At 39.3% G+C, this 15,233-nt stretch overlaps 1 protein-coding gene across 2 annotated transcripts in view; it reads left to right on the forward strand.

Moving 5' to 3' along the window:
* Positions 1-15,233, forward strand: part of ACSS3 (acyl-CoA synthetase short chain family member 3) — a 160,888-nt gene that overhangs the window by 34,483 nt on the left and 111,172 nt on the right. For both annotated transcript variants that reach the window (XM_059186442.1, XM_059186443.1), the window contains exon 2: positions 44-188. In XM_059186442.1, coding sequence (XP_059042425.1) covers positions 44-188 — 145 coding nt within the window. The remainder of the gene's footprint in view (positions 1-43; positions 189-15,233) is intronic.

Raw genomic sequence — 15,233 nt, forward strand, 5'->3', positions numbered from 1 at the left:
ATTTTGGAAAAGAGTTACTAACACTTACCTTCCAATTTTTCAGGTTCGTGGAAGGAATGCTTAACATTTGTTACAATGCCATTGATCGTCATATTGAAAACGGTCAAGGAGATAAGATTGCTATCATCTACGACAGTCCTGTGACAAATACTAAAGCAACTATTACCTACAAAGAGGTTCTGGAGCAGGTACTATCGTAAATGTTCTGTGTATGTTACTTGGAAATCATATAGAAATTGCTGAACCTACATCCACATCATGTAACTTTACTTCGCTTAATTCATTGACGTACACTACTATGGTTTCCTTTTAGGTGCATTGGGAAAACTAGAGGTGTGCTAACTCATAGACAGTTTTTATTCCCTTATTTTACATGTTACAGTAGAACTGGAAGAGACTCATTTTACAGGGAGAACTTAGCAAGCCTCTAAGGATATGTGTAAGTCCTCTCCTGGCTTTTGCTTCCATCTCCGTTGCCATCATGTCAGTCCAGCTCCTTTTCCGCTTCCCTCCTAGTGAAGCAGCATCTCGACTTCCCCACTACCAGCCTCCCCTCCTATTAGATCACCACCTGACATGACACACCAGAGTTTTCTCTTTAAGAAAAAACCAGTTAAAAACCTTTTCCTTAAAAATTGCTATTAGAGAGTAAAATCTGCACCCCCCCCCCCCCCGGGATGTAGAAGCCATTTGGAATGAAGCATTTCCCGAAGGTTCATTTCCAGACCTTCTGGGCCAAGCACACAACCGATTCACCTTGGTTGTCTGGTCATGCCCTCTGGCACTCCTTGCCCTTAACAGGTCTTTCCACACACTGTGCGTTTCCTTAATTTGCTCTTTTTTTCTTGTTTGTTTGTTCTTTCCCATCTGTGTAGTTTTTGGGTGAGTCACAATATTGACAGATGAATTATCAGATTTTTTTTTTTTTTTTAGCATTAGGGTAGAAATGAGGTTTCAGAAGTAATTATAAAAGTGTTTGGGGATTGTGGACTGGGCAACATGTATTCTGGCTCTGTGGGGGCATTTGTTTACATATGATTTAAGGGAGATAAAAGTATAGGGAAGGGTTTCTGCTTTGATGCTCTTGAGATTTTATTTATTTATTATTGTAATTAATTGATTTTAGAGAGTATGAGTGGGGAGAGGCAATGGAGAAGGAGAGAGAGAGAGGGAGAGAAGCAGAATCCCTGCTGAGCAGGGAGTCCAACATGGGGCTTGATCTCATGACCCTGAAATCATGACCTGAGCCAAAATCAAGAGCTGGATACTGAACCAACTGAGCCACCCACGTGCCCCGACATTATGGACATTTTAAGCCAGAGAATCCTGTTAAGAGTGCTGTTATATGCAGTGTAGATGTTTGGTAGCATTCTTGGTCTTTACCTATGAAAGGCAGTAGCGCACCTCCTGCAGTTGTGAAATGACCAAAAATGTCTCCAGGCATTGCTGAATGTGTCCTGGGTGGCAAGTTGTTACTGGTTGAGAACTACTTGTGTAGCAGAGGCGGTTTGGAAGCATTTGCTTTTATTTTATTTATTTATTTTTTAAAGATTTTATTTATTTATTTGACAGAGAGAAATCACAAGTAGACAGAGAGGCAGCCAGAGAGAGGGTTTCTACTTGGTTTTTAGAAAATTTGATCAAGTTTCCTTGACTCCCAGAAATTATATCCTTTTGCATCAACAGTGTTCCTGTTTAGACTTCTAAGAGACTTCCAAAAAAGACAACGGGGACAATCCTGAGTTGTTGCAAACAATCAAGAGAGAAATTTAATCCAGTTTTGCTCACGCTGGGTCTCAGCCTGGTTCTATCGGTGAATGCCAGCTGCAGCTGACTAAAACATAAGAGGAATTCATGAAAAGGGAAGACTAAAGTACCAGGTTCAGAAAAATGACACACCCCAAGGGAGAAGGGGCAGAGGTAAACGTTTAAGGAGAAACCACACATTGTCTGGTAGCTAGACTTGCCGACTTGAGGTAACCTCCTAGACGGACATAGTAGGCATACTTAGTTGGCCAATTTTAGGTCACGTGCCTAAAGTATACGGCATTTCTTCCTCCTCTTCCTTCTCTTTCTTTACTTTTGATTTCATAGTAGGAATTGGGGCCCTCGCTCCCTCAGGACTCATACTGGAGGAATTCCAATCCAGTAAGAAGGGAGTTCAAGGCAGCCCAAGACAGAACAAAACAAAATAATGACACATTTATACTTTGGGTACTTTGAATTAGTCTGTATGTGTGAACTCTGTTTTCAGAATGAATTATACAGGAACAGAGCTCATACTGGGCCTGAGGAGAGAGAACTCCATTAGCAAATGACTCTGTTAGTCATCTGAGGCCACGTTTTATTATAGGAGATCATATAAGTCTCCCAATAACCTGCTGGACCCTGTGTTTTATTTTAGGTTTGCATTTTTGGCTTTTAGATGAGGGTTTATCTATGATTAAAAATTTACTCCTCTGATTTGGGCATATTGTCACAGGTTCATTTTATTAATATTAAGGCCTAAGACACAGGCAAATCTTAAGTAGCATACGGATTAGGAACTTTCCTTATATATTTCTGAATATTATCTACACCAATATTGAATTTGATACATAACCATCAGAGCCAAAGAGAAGGCTTTAGAGAAACATAAACTAAGGAGAGTTAAATAATTTCCTGTTGTTTTTTTAAATCAACTGCATAAGCGTTATGATAAATGCACACACATTTTGCTTAGAAGCATTTCTGCTAAGTCATCTTGATTTTCTAATATTGAGTCTAGACTCTTAGACCCTTTTGAGGTTTGTACTGGTTCATTGGTTTCGGTTTAGCCTGACATCAAAGTACTTAAAAGGCCTGTTTCTCTCACCTGCTGGCAGCTTCTGATTCCCCAGGCTTTTCTTCTCTAAAGTACTAAAGGAAGAAGTGTTAGGAAAGAGGGAGGCATTGTGCTTGGCTTTGATTACCTGCTCCCGGTTCCCTGTGGCCTTTACTTTATTAAGTAGAGAAGGCAGAGAAAGAAAGATTTAATGGTAATGCCATTGAGAACAAACAATGAGAAGTGGCTTCTTTTAATCTCCCCTGTCTCATTTGTACTGGGAGTTTCTGGCGAAGTAAAACTTTATTAAGTTAGTTAGCATTTCTTATTTAATTAGGGAACAGACCCATTTTAGGCTAAATTGTTTCAGTGACATGAAGGATCTGAAGATTTTACAGAATGACTCAGAAGTAGAGTTTTTCCAAAACTGTCACCTGTTATGTAGATCTGATAATTTATACAGTCCTTTATTAAGATTTTTTGGAGAGAGATTTGAGCCTGGTTCAAGATCCATTGTTCGTTCATTGAACACATGTTTGTTTTGTATGCCAGACCCTGTTGGGAACAAGGGGTACAAGGGAAGTGCACCCATTTCCTAATTTTAAGGAGCTAAGAACCCTATGTAAATGTAATAAAGGTCATGTTAGAGGGCAGTGTTATGATCTGTAGAAACACATGGGAAGACATGCAGCTCAGCCAACTGTTAATAAGCACAGAAAGGCTTTCTGGAAGAGCCAATGCTTAAAATTAGCCCAAACCACCAGAAGTGGGAAGGGAAATCGTAGGAAGGAGAGTCCTGCCGACAGAAGGAATCACACATACAGAGATATTCAGGGAAGGGAGAACCTAGTGCCCCCGCGGTGGTTTTGGCATAAAGTACAAGCACGAGCAGTGAGGGAGATAGGGCTCCAGTGAACCAGACTCCGAGAGCTCTCAGGACTACTCGACAGATTGGTACTTTGTCTTGACAGCACGGAAAAAAAACAAAAGCCACTCCTCCCTGTGACCTGTGGTTCTGTGTCATCACCTCCTGCGACTTACTCCCAGCCCCGCTGCACCACGCACCCTGGCTCCACCGCACTGCATTCCCCGGGCCCATGCACCGCACCCCAGCCCCATGCACTGTACACCCCGGCCCCACTGCACTGCATAGCTTGACCCCACTGCACCGCACATCCCAGTCCCAGACACTGCACACCCAGCCCCACTGCACCATGCACCCTGGCCCCATGCTCTGTATACCCAAGCCCCACTGCACTGTATACCCTGGTCACAGTGCACTGTATACCCTGGTCCCACACACTGCACACCTAGCCCCACTGCACCGTGCACCCCGGCCCCATGCACTGTATATCCTGGCCCCACTGCACTGCATAGCCTGGCCCCACTACACTGCACATCCCGGTCCCACACACTGCACACCCAGCCCCAATGCATCATGGACCCCAGACCCATGAACCGCACACCCCAGCCCCATGCGCTGTACACCCCAGACCACTGCCTCCTGCATATAACTTTCAGCTCACTCCACTCCTAACTTAAAGCCTTTGTACTTAGCTGCCTTCTGCTTGAGATAGTGTTTCCTCCAGGTATCTTATGGTTCATGGTAGCTGGATGTTATTTTCCATGGGAGCTGGATGAGATTTTCCCTAGCCATAGTAAATAAAAATGCTCCCACATCCACACCACTTGAGACCTCCCTTTTCTGCTTTCTTTTCAATTTTGCCATTTATTACTCAGTACCATTGTTTTTCTTTTACTTAGCTAACTTCTTTTGTGTTGTTCTCTCTTCTAGGATGTACTTTCCTTGAGGGAAGGGGCTTTTGTTCTGTTCACAGAGTGGGGACTGGTGCCTAGTGAGCATGTATTGAATGATGAAGGAATGCATGAAGGAAATATGATTTAAAATTTCTTTCTTTTTTTTTTTAAAGATTTTATTTATTTATTTGTCAGAGAGAGAGAGAGAGAGAGAGAGAGAGAGTGAGCGCACAGGCAGAGAGGCAGGCAGAGTCAGAGGGAGAGGCAGGCTCCCTGCGGGGCATGGAGCCCGATGTGGGACTCGATCCCAGGACGCTGGGACCACGACCTGAGCCGAAGGCAGCCGCCCAACCAACCGAGCCACCCAGGCGTCCCTGATTTAAAATTTCTAAATGACTCTAAGTTCCTTCAGTGTGGGGACATCTTATCTTTGAATTATATCAGTAATATAACATGAGTTTCTTTCTAAGTAAATTCTGACCTCTTACTACCCGCGAAGAATTGTAACTTATTTACAGTTGGCTTGGAAGTTCAAGATGAATATTTTCTCCATGAATCTTCCACACTTGCAACGCAGATCTGTATCCCAGGACAAGTGTGTGTGTTCTCTTCTTGGTAGTTCTTTACAAGTTAGTGGTTCTAGCAGTGAAATAAAGGCTAGTGTGTGAGTTTATGTTTGTATTTGGATGTATATATTATATACACTGTTCATTGTTTTTAGAAATTCTTACTTTGAATTTATTTTCTCCAATTTCATTTTGAGTGTACCTCCAAAGTTTGCTTTCCTTGGTATTCAAACAGTTGTGATTTTTAAAAATTTTTAAATTTAGGGTACCTGGGTGGCTCAATGGGTTAATCCACTGCCTTTTGGCTCAGGTCATGATCCCGGGGTCCTGGGATCTAGTCACACATTGGGCTCTCTGCTTTGGTGGGGAGCCTGCTTCCCTTCCTCTCTCTCTGCCTGCCTCTCTACCTACTAGTGCTCTGTCAAAAAAAAAAAAATTTTTTTTTAAATTTTTAAATTTTTTTTTTAAGATTTTATTTATTTATTTGAGAGAGAGAGACAGAGATAACACAAGAGGGAGCATGAGCAGGGGGAAGAGGAAGAAGCAGACTCCCCACTGAGCATGGAACCCAATGTGGGGCTTGATCCTGGGACCCTGAGGTCATGACCCTGAGCCAAAGGCAAATGCTCCATTGTGAATTTTTATTTATTTATTTGAAAAATAAAAATGTGAGCTCTATAAAGCATTTGAGAAATTTTCATGAATATATGGAAAACTGATGACATCCAGTGTGTGCTAAATTTTCCTGATTTAATTCAAACTGAAAATGTCTGTTATCTCCACTGAAGGTAATTATTTGAAATATAATTATGCTGGTAGTTGTAATTATGAAGGTTGAATAATTTGGAGGAGAAAATTACTCTGAAGTCAAAGGCCATGTCCCATGAGAAGTCTTTCCTCCAATTCTGCCCTTTAGGATGCTCTTTTCAAAGTCTGAATTCCATCTTTTCAGAACTCTTGTCAGGGTAAGATAATCTGATATTTCTTTGTCTGTCACATCATAAGCATTTTCTTAAGCAAGAACCTAAAATGTAAAAACCACAACATGCAGAAATTCAGCCCTGCCTGTCATTGCATTGTCGAGGTGAAGGGATATAAGCGTGCATATGCTTCGTTTTCTTTAAACTTCTTAAATAGGCAATGAAAACTTGAGTTGTATGACAGTCAGCTCTGCTACAAGGTATTATCTCTAAAGGGGGAATTACCTTCTCCATGCTCGGTGAGTAGGTGAACGACGCTGGTATGAGATTGAATTTACAGTGCTTTGTGTAGGTTTTTTTCCTAGCATGCCATTTTTTAAACTTAGAATGAAATGTCATATACATTCAGGTTAGTACAGAGAGCCTGATGGAATGCTTGTTAGATTTTTCACAAACAGAACACGCCCACATAACCAGATCAGGAGACAGACTATCCCCAGCCCCCGGAAGCATGCGTTATTGCTTCATTTTTGTCATTTCTCATTCAGCCTTTAGGGAATTATTATTTAGATCCTTACACACCATCCCTGATGGCATTTACTTGTCTGTGAACTTTGTATAAATTGAGTAGTAGAGTGTTCTCATTTGCGTCTGGCTTTTCTTTTCAACTTTTTGTGTCTGAGATTCTTTCACGTAACAGTTTTCCAAACTGGTTGTACCAGTTTACATTCCCAGTTGCGGTGTATGAGAATGCCAGTTATCAACAGTTGGTATTGAGAATCCCAAGTCTTTTTTAATTTTAATTTTATTTATTTATTTGACAGAGAATAAGAGAGAGAAAGCACACGAGCAGGGGGAGCAGCAGAGGGAGAGGGAGAAGCAGGCTTCCCGCTGAGCAGGGGGCCTGCCCTGAGGCTTGATCCCAGAACTCTGGGATCATGACTTGAGTGGAAGGCAGCCATTTAACCAAGTGAGCCACCCAGGTGCCCTGAGAATCTCAAGTCTTTTTTTTTTTTTTTTTTTTTAAATTTGGACCTTTCTGGTGAATGTGTGGTGATACTGCATTATGGTTTTAATTTGCTTTTTCCTAGTAACTACTGAACTTGAGCTCCTTTTTCCTGTGTTTCTTGGCCATTTGTTCCACTTTTTTAAAGTGCCCATTCATATCTTTTGCCCATTCATTTTCCTATTGGATTGTTGCCTTGTTAGCAGGTGGAGAAGTGCCTTTCTCACAATTTAAAGAGAACACCTTATCCAAATCTGAAAACCATAAGAAAAAAAAAAAATGAAGATCCTTTAGTGCATGAGTGATGAGTTAAGTGGTTTTTGAGAATTTAAAGCTAAGAAGGTATTCTTCTGTTTTAAAAAAAATTATTAATGATATTGCTACGTAATCTACACTGCTATTTTGACTAGTCCTTCTTTGCAAGGAAATTTGGAAGTGAATGCCCTGCAGCAGAATATCATAGAACAGGAAGCATTGAGTCCCACTGTTTAAAGCCGTAACTGATCATTGAAACATGATGCTGTCATAGTATTTTTACTTATTTCCCCATAAGCCTTATTATTTTGGGGAACTATTTTGTATAATGCTATATTGTAAAATATATTTTAGCAGACAGACATATTTGTATTTCATTTGAAATTATAGATGAGTAGGCACCAACTACTGATTTAAATTTTTACCAAAATTATAGCTAAAACTCTGTTTTGACTAACTTCTCAACTGAATAAATTGTAAATTAGATTAGATTCTGAGAATACATGTAAAGAAAACAAGTATTAAACCAATTTAATAGATACTGTAGGAAGGAATAGATTAAACAAGAAAGCAACATTTAATATTTGTTAGCTTCCTTTTCCCCATGTTTAGAGTCATGCATTCACAATAAAAATGTCTAAGCATAAACTCAAAATAACAACAAGACAACCAATCCCCTTGAATTTTTTCAGCCAGATTTTTCGAGATTGTTTGAAGTGTAAACTCACTTCTTTTTACTTCCCTTTATGCCAGAAGCTATTTCTCCATGATTTGAAGTCCAGGACACTTTCTCCATACATAAGTTTATTTTTATATATACTTTTTATACTACTCATATACTACTTTTTTTTACTTTTTATACTACTTATTATACTACTTATAATTGCTTTTATACTACTTATTAGTGTATTTCTTGACCAGAGTACTATTCCTTGAGGATATGGGTAATATTTTATTTATTTATTTATTTATTTATCAACATGGTGTCTAATACAGGACTTTATAGCATAAGCTCATATTGTTTACTGAATGGATTAATGAAAAAGAACAGTTACTCATCTATTAAAAAGGAAAGAAAAATCTAATCCTTGTCTGAGAGAAATAATTATTTCCAAAAACATCGCTTGTCTGCTCTGCATTGTGCTTTTTTCCCAATTCATTGGAGAATTTTCATTTTTTATTTATTTTATTTCTATCTTTTTAATTTTTCAAAAATTTTATTATTTTATTTATTTTAGAGAGAGAGAGAGAGAGAATGAGCATGAGCAGCAGGGGCAGAAGGAGAGGGAGGGGGAATCTGAAGCAGACTCTTGGCTGAATGCAAAACCCTACAGGGAGCTCATCTCAGGACCCCCGAGATCACCACCTGAATGGAAACCAGGAGTCAGATGCTTAGTCAACTGCGCCACCCAGGGGTCCCACAGGGTATTTTTATTTTTTAATGCTGTGAGAATCTTGTTTTAGTTTATTGCCTGACTATGAAGGTTTATAGCCTGCCTCACCTAAAACTCTTCTTAAAGCATTTACCTTGGCTTTCTTGGAAACCTGAAATTCGGGTCCATGGCTTTGATACTTCATTCACTTAATTAATTAATTTTTTAATCATTCGTTGATAGGTTTTTTTTTAATAAAGATTTTTATTTATTTATTTGACAGAGGGAGATCACTAGTAGGCAGAGAGTCAGGCAGAGAGAGAGGAAGGGAAGCAGGCTCCCTGCTGAGCAGAGAGCCTGATGTGGGGCTGGATCCCAGGACCCTGGGATCATGACCTGAGCCGAAGGCAGAAGCTTAACCTACTGAGCCACCCAGGTGCCCCTGTTGATAGGTTCTTAGTAGATGATTTGTCTTATTTTCAGGGTGGCTGACCTCTGACCTTTTAGAAAGATGTGTGTTTAGAAAGATGTCAAAACAGATGTGTTTTGAATTCATTATTCTGGACTCGAATGATGCTGGAGTCAGTGTATTTATTCAAACATACTTTTGGGACACCTGATAAATATTTGGCACTATTGTGGGCATCATAGACTATAGGGTGAATGATATAATCTTTCCTCATAGGAAAATTGTATTCTGATTAGTGAGATAAATTACAAATAAAAGGATAATACAACTTAAGTGAAAACTTGTACAATATAAATGAAGGAAAATATGATGCTACAGGTGACTTGGGCTGCCATTTTAGATATGTTTGTCAGACAAAACTACTTGCTTTCTTAACAAGGAGATGTTTGTAACTTGTTTGTTACCAAGGAGATGACTCAGTGACACAGACCCAAATGGACACTGGGAGAGAACCATGTGCCCATTTGAGTGAAAATCAGGTCAGGCAGAGGCTCTAGAACAAGAGCAAACTTGGGCCATCAGGGGGCTACCAAGAGTTTAGCAATGAGAAGAAAGAGGAAGAAGATGAAATTGGGGAGTGTCCACGAGACAGATCCTGTAGGACCTTGTGCACCATTGTAAGGACTATATCTTTTAAAAATTTATTTATTTATTTATTTATTTATTTATTAGAGAGAGCGAGAGAACAAGAGAGAGCATGAACAGTGGGGAGGGGCACAGGGAGATGGAGAAGCAGGCTCCCCACTGGGCAGGCAGTCTGTCATGGGGCTCGATCCCAGGACCCTGAGATCACGACCTAAGCTGAAGGCAGACCCCCCAACTGAGCCATCCAGGCACCCCCAAGACTATATTTTATTCAAAGTATGATGGGACGCTCCATCACTTTGGTTTCTCTGAAGAAGAAACTATAGTGGGCAAGATTAGAAACCAGGAGATGACAAATGGTCCAGGAGAGAAATGAATAGGCATATCGTAGCTTAAATCTCCTCAGCAGTAACAACATTTGCTTGCATGCGGACAGTTAAAGGATGGCATCCCTCTGTGCTTGTGGAAGCTATTCCACATTTGCGTCTTTATCTAGGATCACTGGCTATCCTTACTGGGTTTTAGAAAAGTCTGATTCAACCTTTCATTGAGGAGCCACCTGCAAATTCCCTGTTTGCTCCCCATCTTTCAAGGTGTTTTTATATAGAACACCATGGGAAGGTTTCTATTTTTCAAGTAGAATTTTAGGAAAAGAAGACTGCTTCTTCAGATACTGTAATTGGTTTTTAAATTGATTATATTTTCTGTGGGTGATTCGACCAGGATGTGCGGTGGGACATCATTGCAGCTTGAGAACATGCTTCCTCTCATTTTCTCTTTCATATAATTTTCTTTGACATGGCCCTGAAATTGCCTATAATTATTATCTTTTTACTATAATTTCGACACCAGCACTATCTTTCATACAAACATGCTTTTCTTTAGGAGACATTTGGCTGTTTGTGAAGCAAGTGCTAATTTACTCCACAGAACATAGTCTTTGGTCAATTTCATCTAACGTTTAATATTTGTGTCAAAAACATTTGATCATGACATTATACTAACCTAAGGACTGCTTTTGAATGAAGATTTTGCAGAATGAATACATACAAGATTTATTAAAATTTTTTTTACTGTTTATACTGGTAAGTTTTCTTTTTATAATTTTAAAATTTAAAGTTTTTGCATGTATCGAAACGTGTGTGTGTTATATTTAAACCAAATCTATAAAAAAAATCAAATCTATGTGTATACAGTTTCACATAACATAAATATCTGTTGTTACATTTTCTTATTTTGTCATTACTATTTATATATGTCCTTTTTCCTGGACTCTGCATTTCTTTACTTTAAGGACTATATCTTCCTATTTTGCATCTGTAAACTTGACTTCAGGATATATGCATATACATACTGTATAAGTTGAATCAATGACAGGATACTTATACATTTGAATGGCTTTAAATTAGATCTTTTTTTTTTTTTAAGATTTTATTTATTTGAGAGAGTGAGACAGAGAACAGAAGCAGGGGGAGTGGGAGATGGAGAAGGAGAGGGAGACGCAGACTCCTCCCTGAGCAGGGACCCCAACGTGGGGCTCAATCTCAGGACCCCAGGAGCATGACCTGGGCCGAAGGCAGATGCTTAACGACTGAGCCACCCAGATGCCCCCTAAATTAGCTATTAAACAAATGGTCCATTCAAATAGTCTCTACTGGGAAGAAGCAAATAGTGTTGTATCTAAATGAATGTGTACATTCATTTTGTTTTTGTTTTTTTGGGCTTCCTTCACGGCTTAGTTACCCTCCTGCTAATAGAGGCATGGCCTGACCGTGATTTCATATTCGATGTACCATCCTTGACATTAGATGGAAAACCATTTTGTTTTTTCGGGCTTCCTTCACGGCTTAGTTACCCTCCTGCTAACAGAGGCATGGCCTGACCGTGATTTCATATTCCATGTACCACCCTTGACATTAGATGGAAAACCAATTTAGTGGTGTGTGAGTGATAGAAAGTGATTAAATTGTTGATAAAAAACAGTCTTGAGAAGATAAAAGATGAATATGGATTATGTGAATGACACAACTTAACTTTTCCTTTGGTTGAGAAACTAGATTATACAAGATACATGTTAACTATTTTCTCTTTGGATAGCGATAGAAATTATAAATTTACATTCAAATATCTATGGTAGGATAAGAATATTAACAATGAACAAAAATAACCTCGAATTTCCTTCTCTTTGATAATTTTCCAACTGGAAGTCAGTAAAAACAAGATGACCCATGAAATAGCAATAATTGAATTGCCCTTTGTGTTGAAGTTTCATAGCACTTTCTTCGAGTGATTATGGACTCTCAGATGGCTGGGATTTCTAGATTTTTTCCTCTTCTTGTTTGCTGTTGCCTACACTTATTTTCGAAATGATTTTATTTGTGTCTGAATCAAGACTTCAGTATTCTGTTCTAGGGCTCCTGTATTGCTTATCTCTAGATATAATGTTAGTAAGAAACATTTTTTAATGAAATATTACCACATATTTCATATCAAACCAGTGTCCATTTATTTGTCTTGCTATGAGCTAATCTTTTTTTATATACCTGTTTATTAGAAGTCTCACTAGAAATGTTTTCCCATACAACTTCATTCACATATATAGACATAAATATATAATTTCATATATGTATGTAATATACAGTTTACAGTGTAAACTTTTCCTGGAGTGAAATTTATCCCTGGACACTACTGAAAAAGAAATTTTCTCTTCTGATCATGTAAAACTTTTTTTCCATGGCAGCTCTGATGTGGTTAGCACAGTATCAAAACATTGAGTGGCGGCAAAAAGCAGGGTTAACAAGGCCAAAGGGACGCCATCTAGTGGCTTTGTAGCCCTGGTGCAGCCTAATTTACTAATTGTCTACAAGGAAGTGGTTCACAGATCAGATGCCTGAGCCAAGCAGATAATATAAATGCGAGAAATGGGTGGGGAAAAAAATTCATTATCAGTATATATCACGTCATTTATGGTTATAGGACTATGCTCCTATAGCATAAACATAAAATAAGCAAGATGTAGCAGAATATGTTTTAAACTCAGGATGGAAGGAAGAATTTATGCTCTGTGATTAATGGTCCCAGGGAATGGTGAGTTCAGCCTAGTCACTGACATCAGGTTTAATTGATTGCTGTCATTCAACAACAGAGGTCCAGTGGTGCTAGACTTTACAATTTTTCAGGAGAACCTGGAAATCTAGATTTGTATATGAAGTCTCCTAATTTTAATATGTTGGCTCCCTATTTTTTTTAAAGGTGTGACAGGACTCCCACTTAAATACATCTTGGGGTTGCATTTGGTCATTTTGAAATCTTTTTTTTTTTTCCCCCAAAAAAGTTCTTGAATTCATCGATATCATTTCTTTCAGAGGACAGAAAAGTTTTGGGGCATCTTCCAGCAGCCTTATGAAGACTGGAATATAGAGTTACTGCTAGATTGGTCTTGGATGAAGGTCATTCTTATTCAACAATAGACACCATTCAAGATGCTGAAGTTATAGCTGTAAATAGGGCAAACTCTTCTCATTGGTCTCTCCTCACTCTTCAACAGGACACCCAGCGATATGATCACAGAGCCTGGCTCCTTTCTACAGGGATCACACCCTGAGGGTTTGAATATAACTTTCCAGTGTTTTTCTTGGTCTTGACCTCCACATAGAATTTAAGTAAATGATTTATATTGCTTCAGTTTATCTTTCTCATAATTTTCGGCTGGGCAGCTTTGAGTTCTTAAAAAATAGCACTAAATTAGCAGGTGCAGATCGGGGAAAGCAAAACACTAAGAGAGTTGTTTGTGACTTCCTATCTTTCATCAGAGCCCTTAACTTTGGACACACACATCTTTCCCCATCTGTACAGAGGAAGTGAATAAAGAGAAAAAGGAAGAATGATCAGGGTTCCAAGTTCTTTGAACTTGCTGAAAAAGTAGGAGAGGCAGAATGAAATGAAAGGATCTGTAAATAGCCCTGTGGCCCATTTCCTTGTCTCAGGCCTCCTCTGTTCTTCATCTCAAACAGCCACACCCCAGGGCAAGCCATAGTCCTTCCCACTGCCCATTGGACCCGTATGGGCCCTTTCTTTAGCTCTTGGACCTGATCTATGACCACTTTCTCCCTTGTCCTTTCTGTTCCAACTCCCTGCTCTCCTTGCTTTTACTCCATCACATCACAGATGATCCCCCTCACACCTTTGTACTGGTGGTCTCTCTGCCTGAAAGAGCATACTCGTGGATATCCACTTATGCTTAACATGTACATGTCCTTGCTGAAATGCCACTTTTTTTTTTTAAGATTTTATTTATTTATTTTACAGAGATCCCAAGTAGGCAGAGAGGGGGAGAGGGAAGTAGGCTCCCTGCTGAGCAGAAAGCCTGATGTGATGCAGTGGGGGCTTGATCCCAGGACCCTGAGATCATAACCTGAGCCAAAGGCAGAAGTTAACCTGCTGAGCCACCCAGGTGCCCCTGAAATGCCACTTTCTTAGTGAGGTCTGCCCTCACCATCTCGTTGAGAATCCTATCCCCCACATTCTCAGTCCCTTTACTTTATTCTACTCCCACTCCCCACAAAGTATTGACTGCCTTTTAACATAATACATAATTAACTTATGATTATTGTAAGTATTCAGTCTGCTGAAACATAAGCTCTCTGAGGATAGAGATCTTTTTCTTGTTTTGTTTACGGATGTATCAGAAAACAATGTCTGCCATATACATGTGCTCAATATACATCTTTTAGGGGCACCTGGGTGGCTCAGTGGGTTAAAGCCTCTGCCTTCGGCTCAGGTCATGATCCAAGGGTCCTGGGATCGAGCCCCACATCGGGCTCTCTGCTCAGCAGGGAGCCTGCTTCCTCCTCTTTCTCTATCTGCCTCTCTGCCTGCTTGAGATCTCTGTCTGTCAAATAAATAAATAAATAAATCTTTTAAAAAAAATTTAAAAAAATATACATTTTTTAAATGAAAGGATGTTGAACTTCTTATTCAGTTAGGTCTAAGCATATTTTATACAGTCTGTTTTGGTCCCCAAAACGTAGGTCAAAAGTAGAAAGAAATTTATGTCTTTGATCTCAAGATAGAGGGCCATCAGTTTGCAAAGATAATTAGTATTAAAAAACTATAAAGAAAAAAATTATTGGCTTCAGGCAGCAGAAAGGACAAAGAATATGAGGTTCAAAGACTTGTGATGGTTTCCTGGCTGCATCATTTACTCTCTCTCTGGTCCCAGATTAGCTATTTGTTATATCTGAGTCTCAGTTACCATGTTTCTAACATAGGAGTAATAATAACACAATCTGTCTGATTTAGCTTTTAAGTGTTCGATAATGGTTTCTTTCCTAACACATACTTCTTTTTCAACAGTTAAACCAACATATACCCACATTTGCCATTATGTTACTTTTCTGTTCACTGGACAGATTTCCCCTTTAGAATAAAAGCTCCACAAGGACATATCTGTATCTCCGTTTTTCATTGTTGTGTTCCCGACTTGAAACACAATGTCT

The sequence above is a fragment of the Mustela lutreola genome, chromosome 8, assembly GCF_030435805.1.
Source record: "Mustela lutreola isolate mMusLut2 chromosome 8, mMusLut2.pri, whole genome shotgun sequence".
NCBI lineage: Eukaryota > Metazoa > Chordata > Mammalia > Carnivora > Mustelidae > Mustela > Mustela lutreola.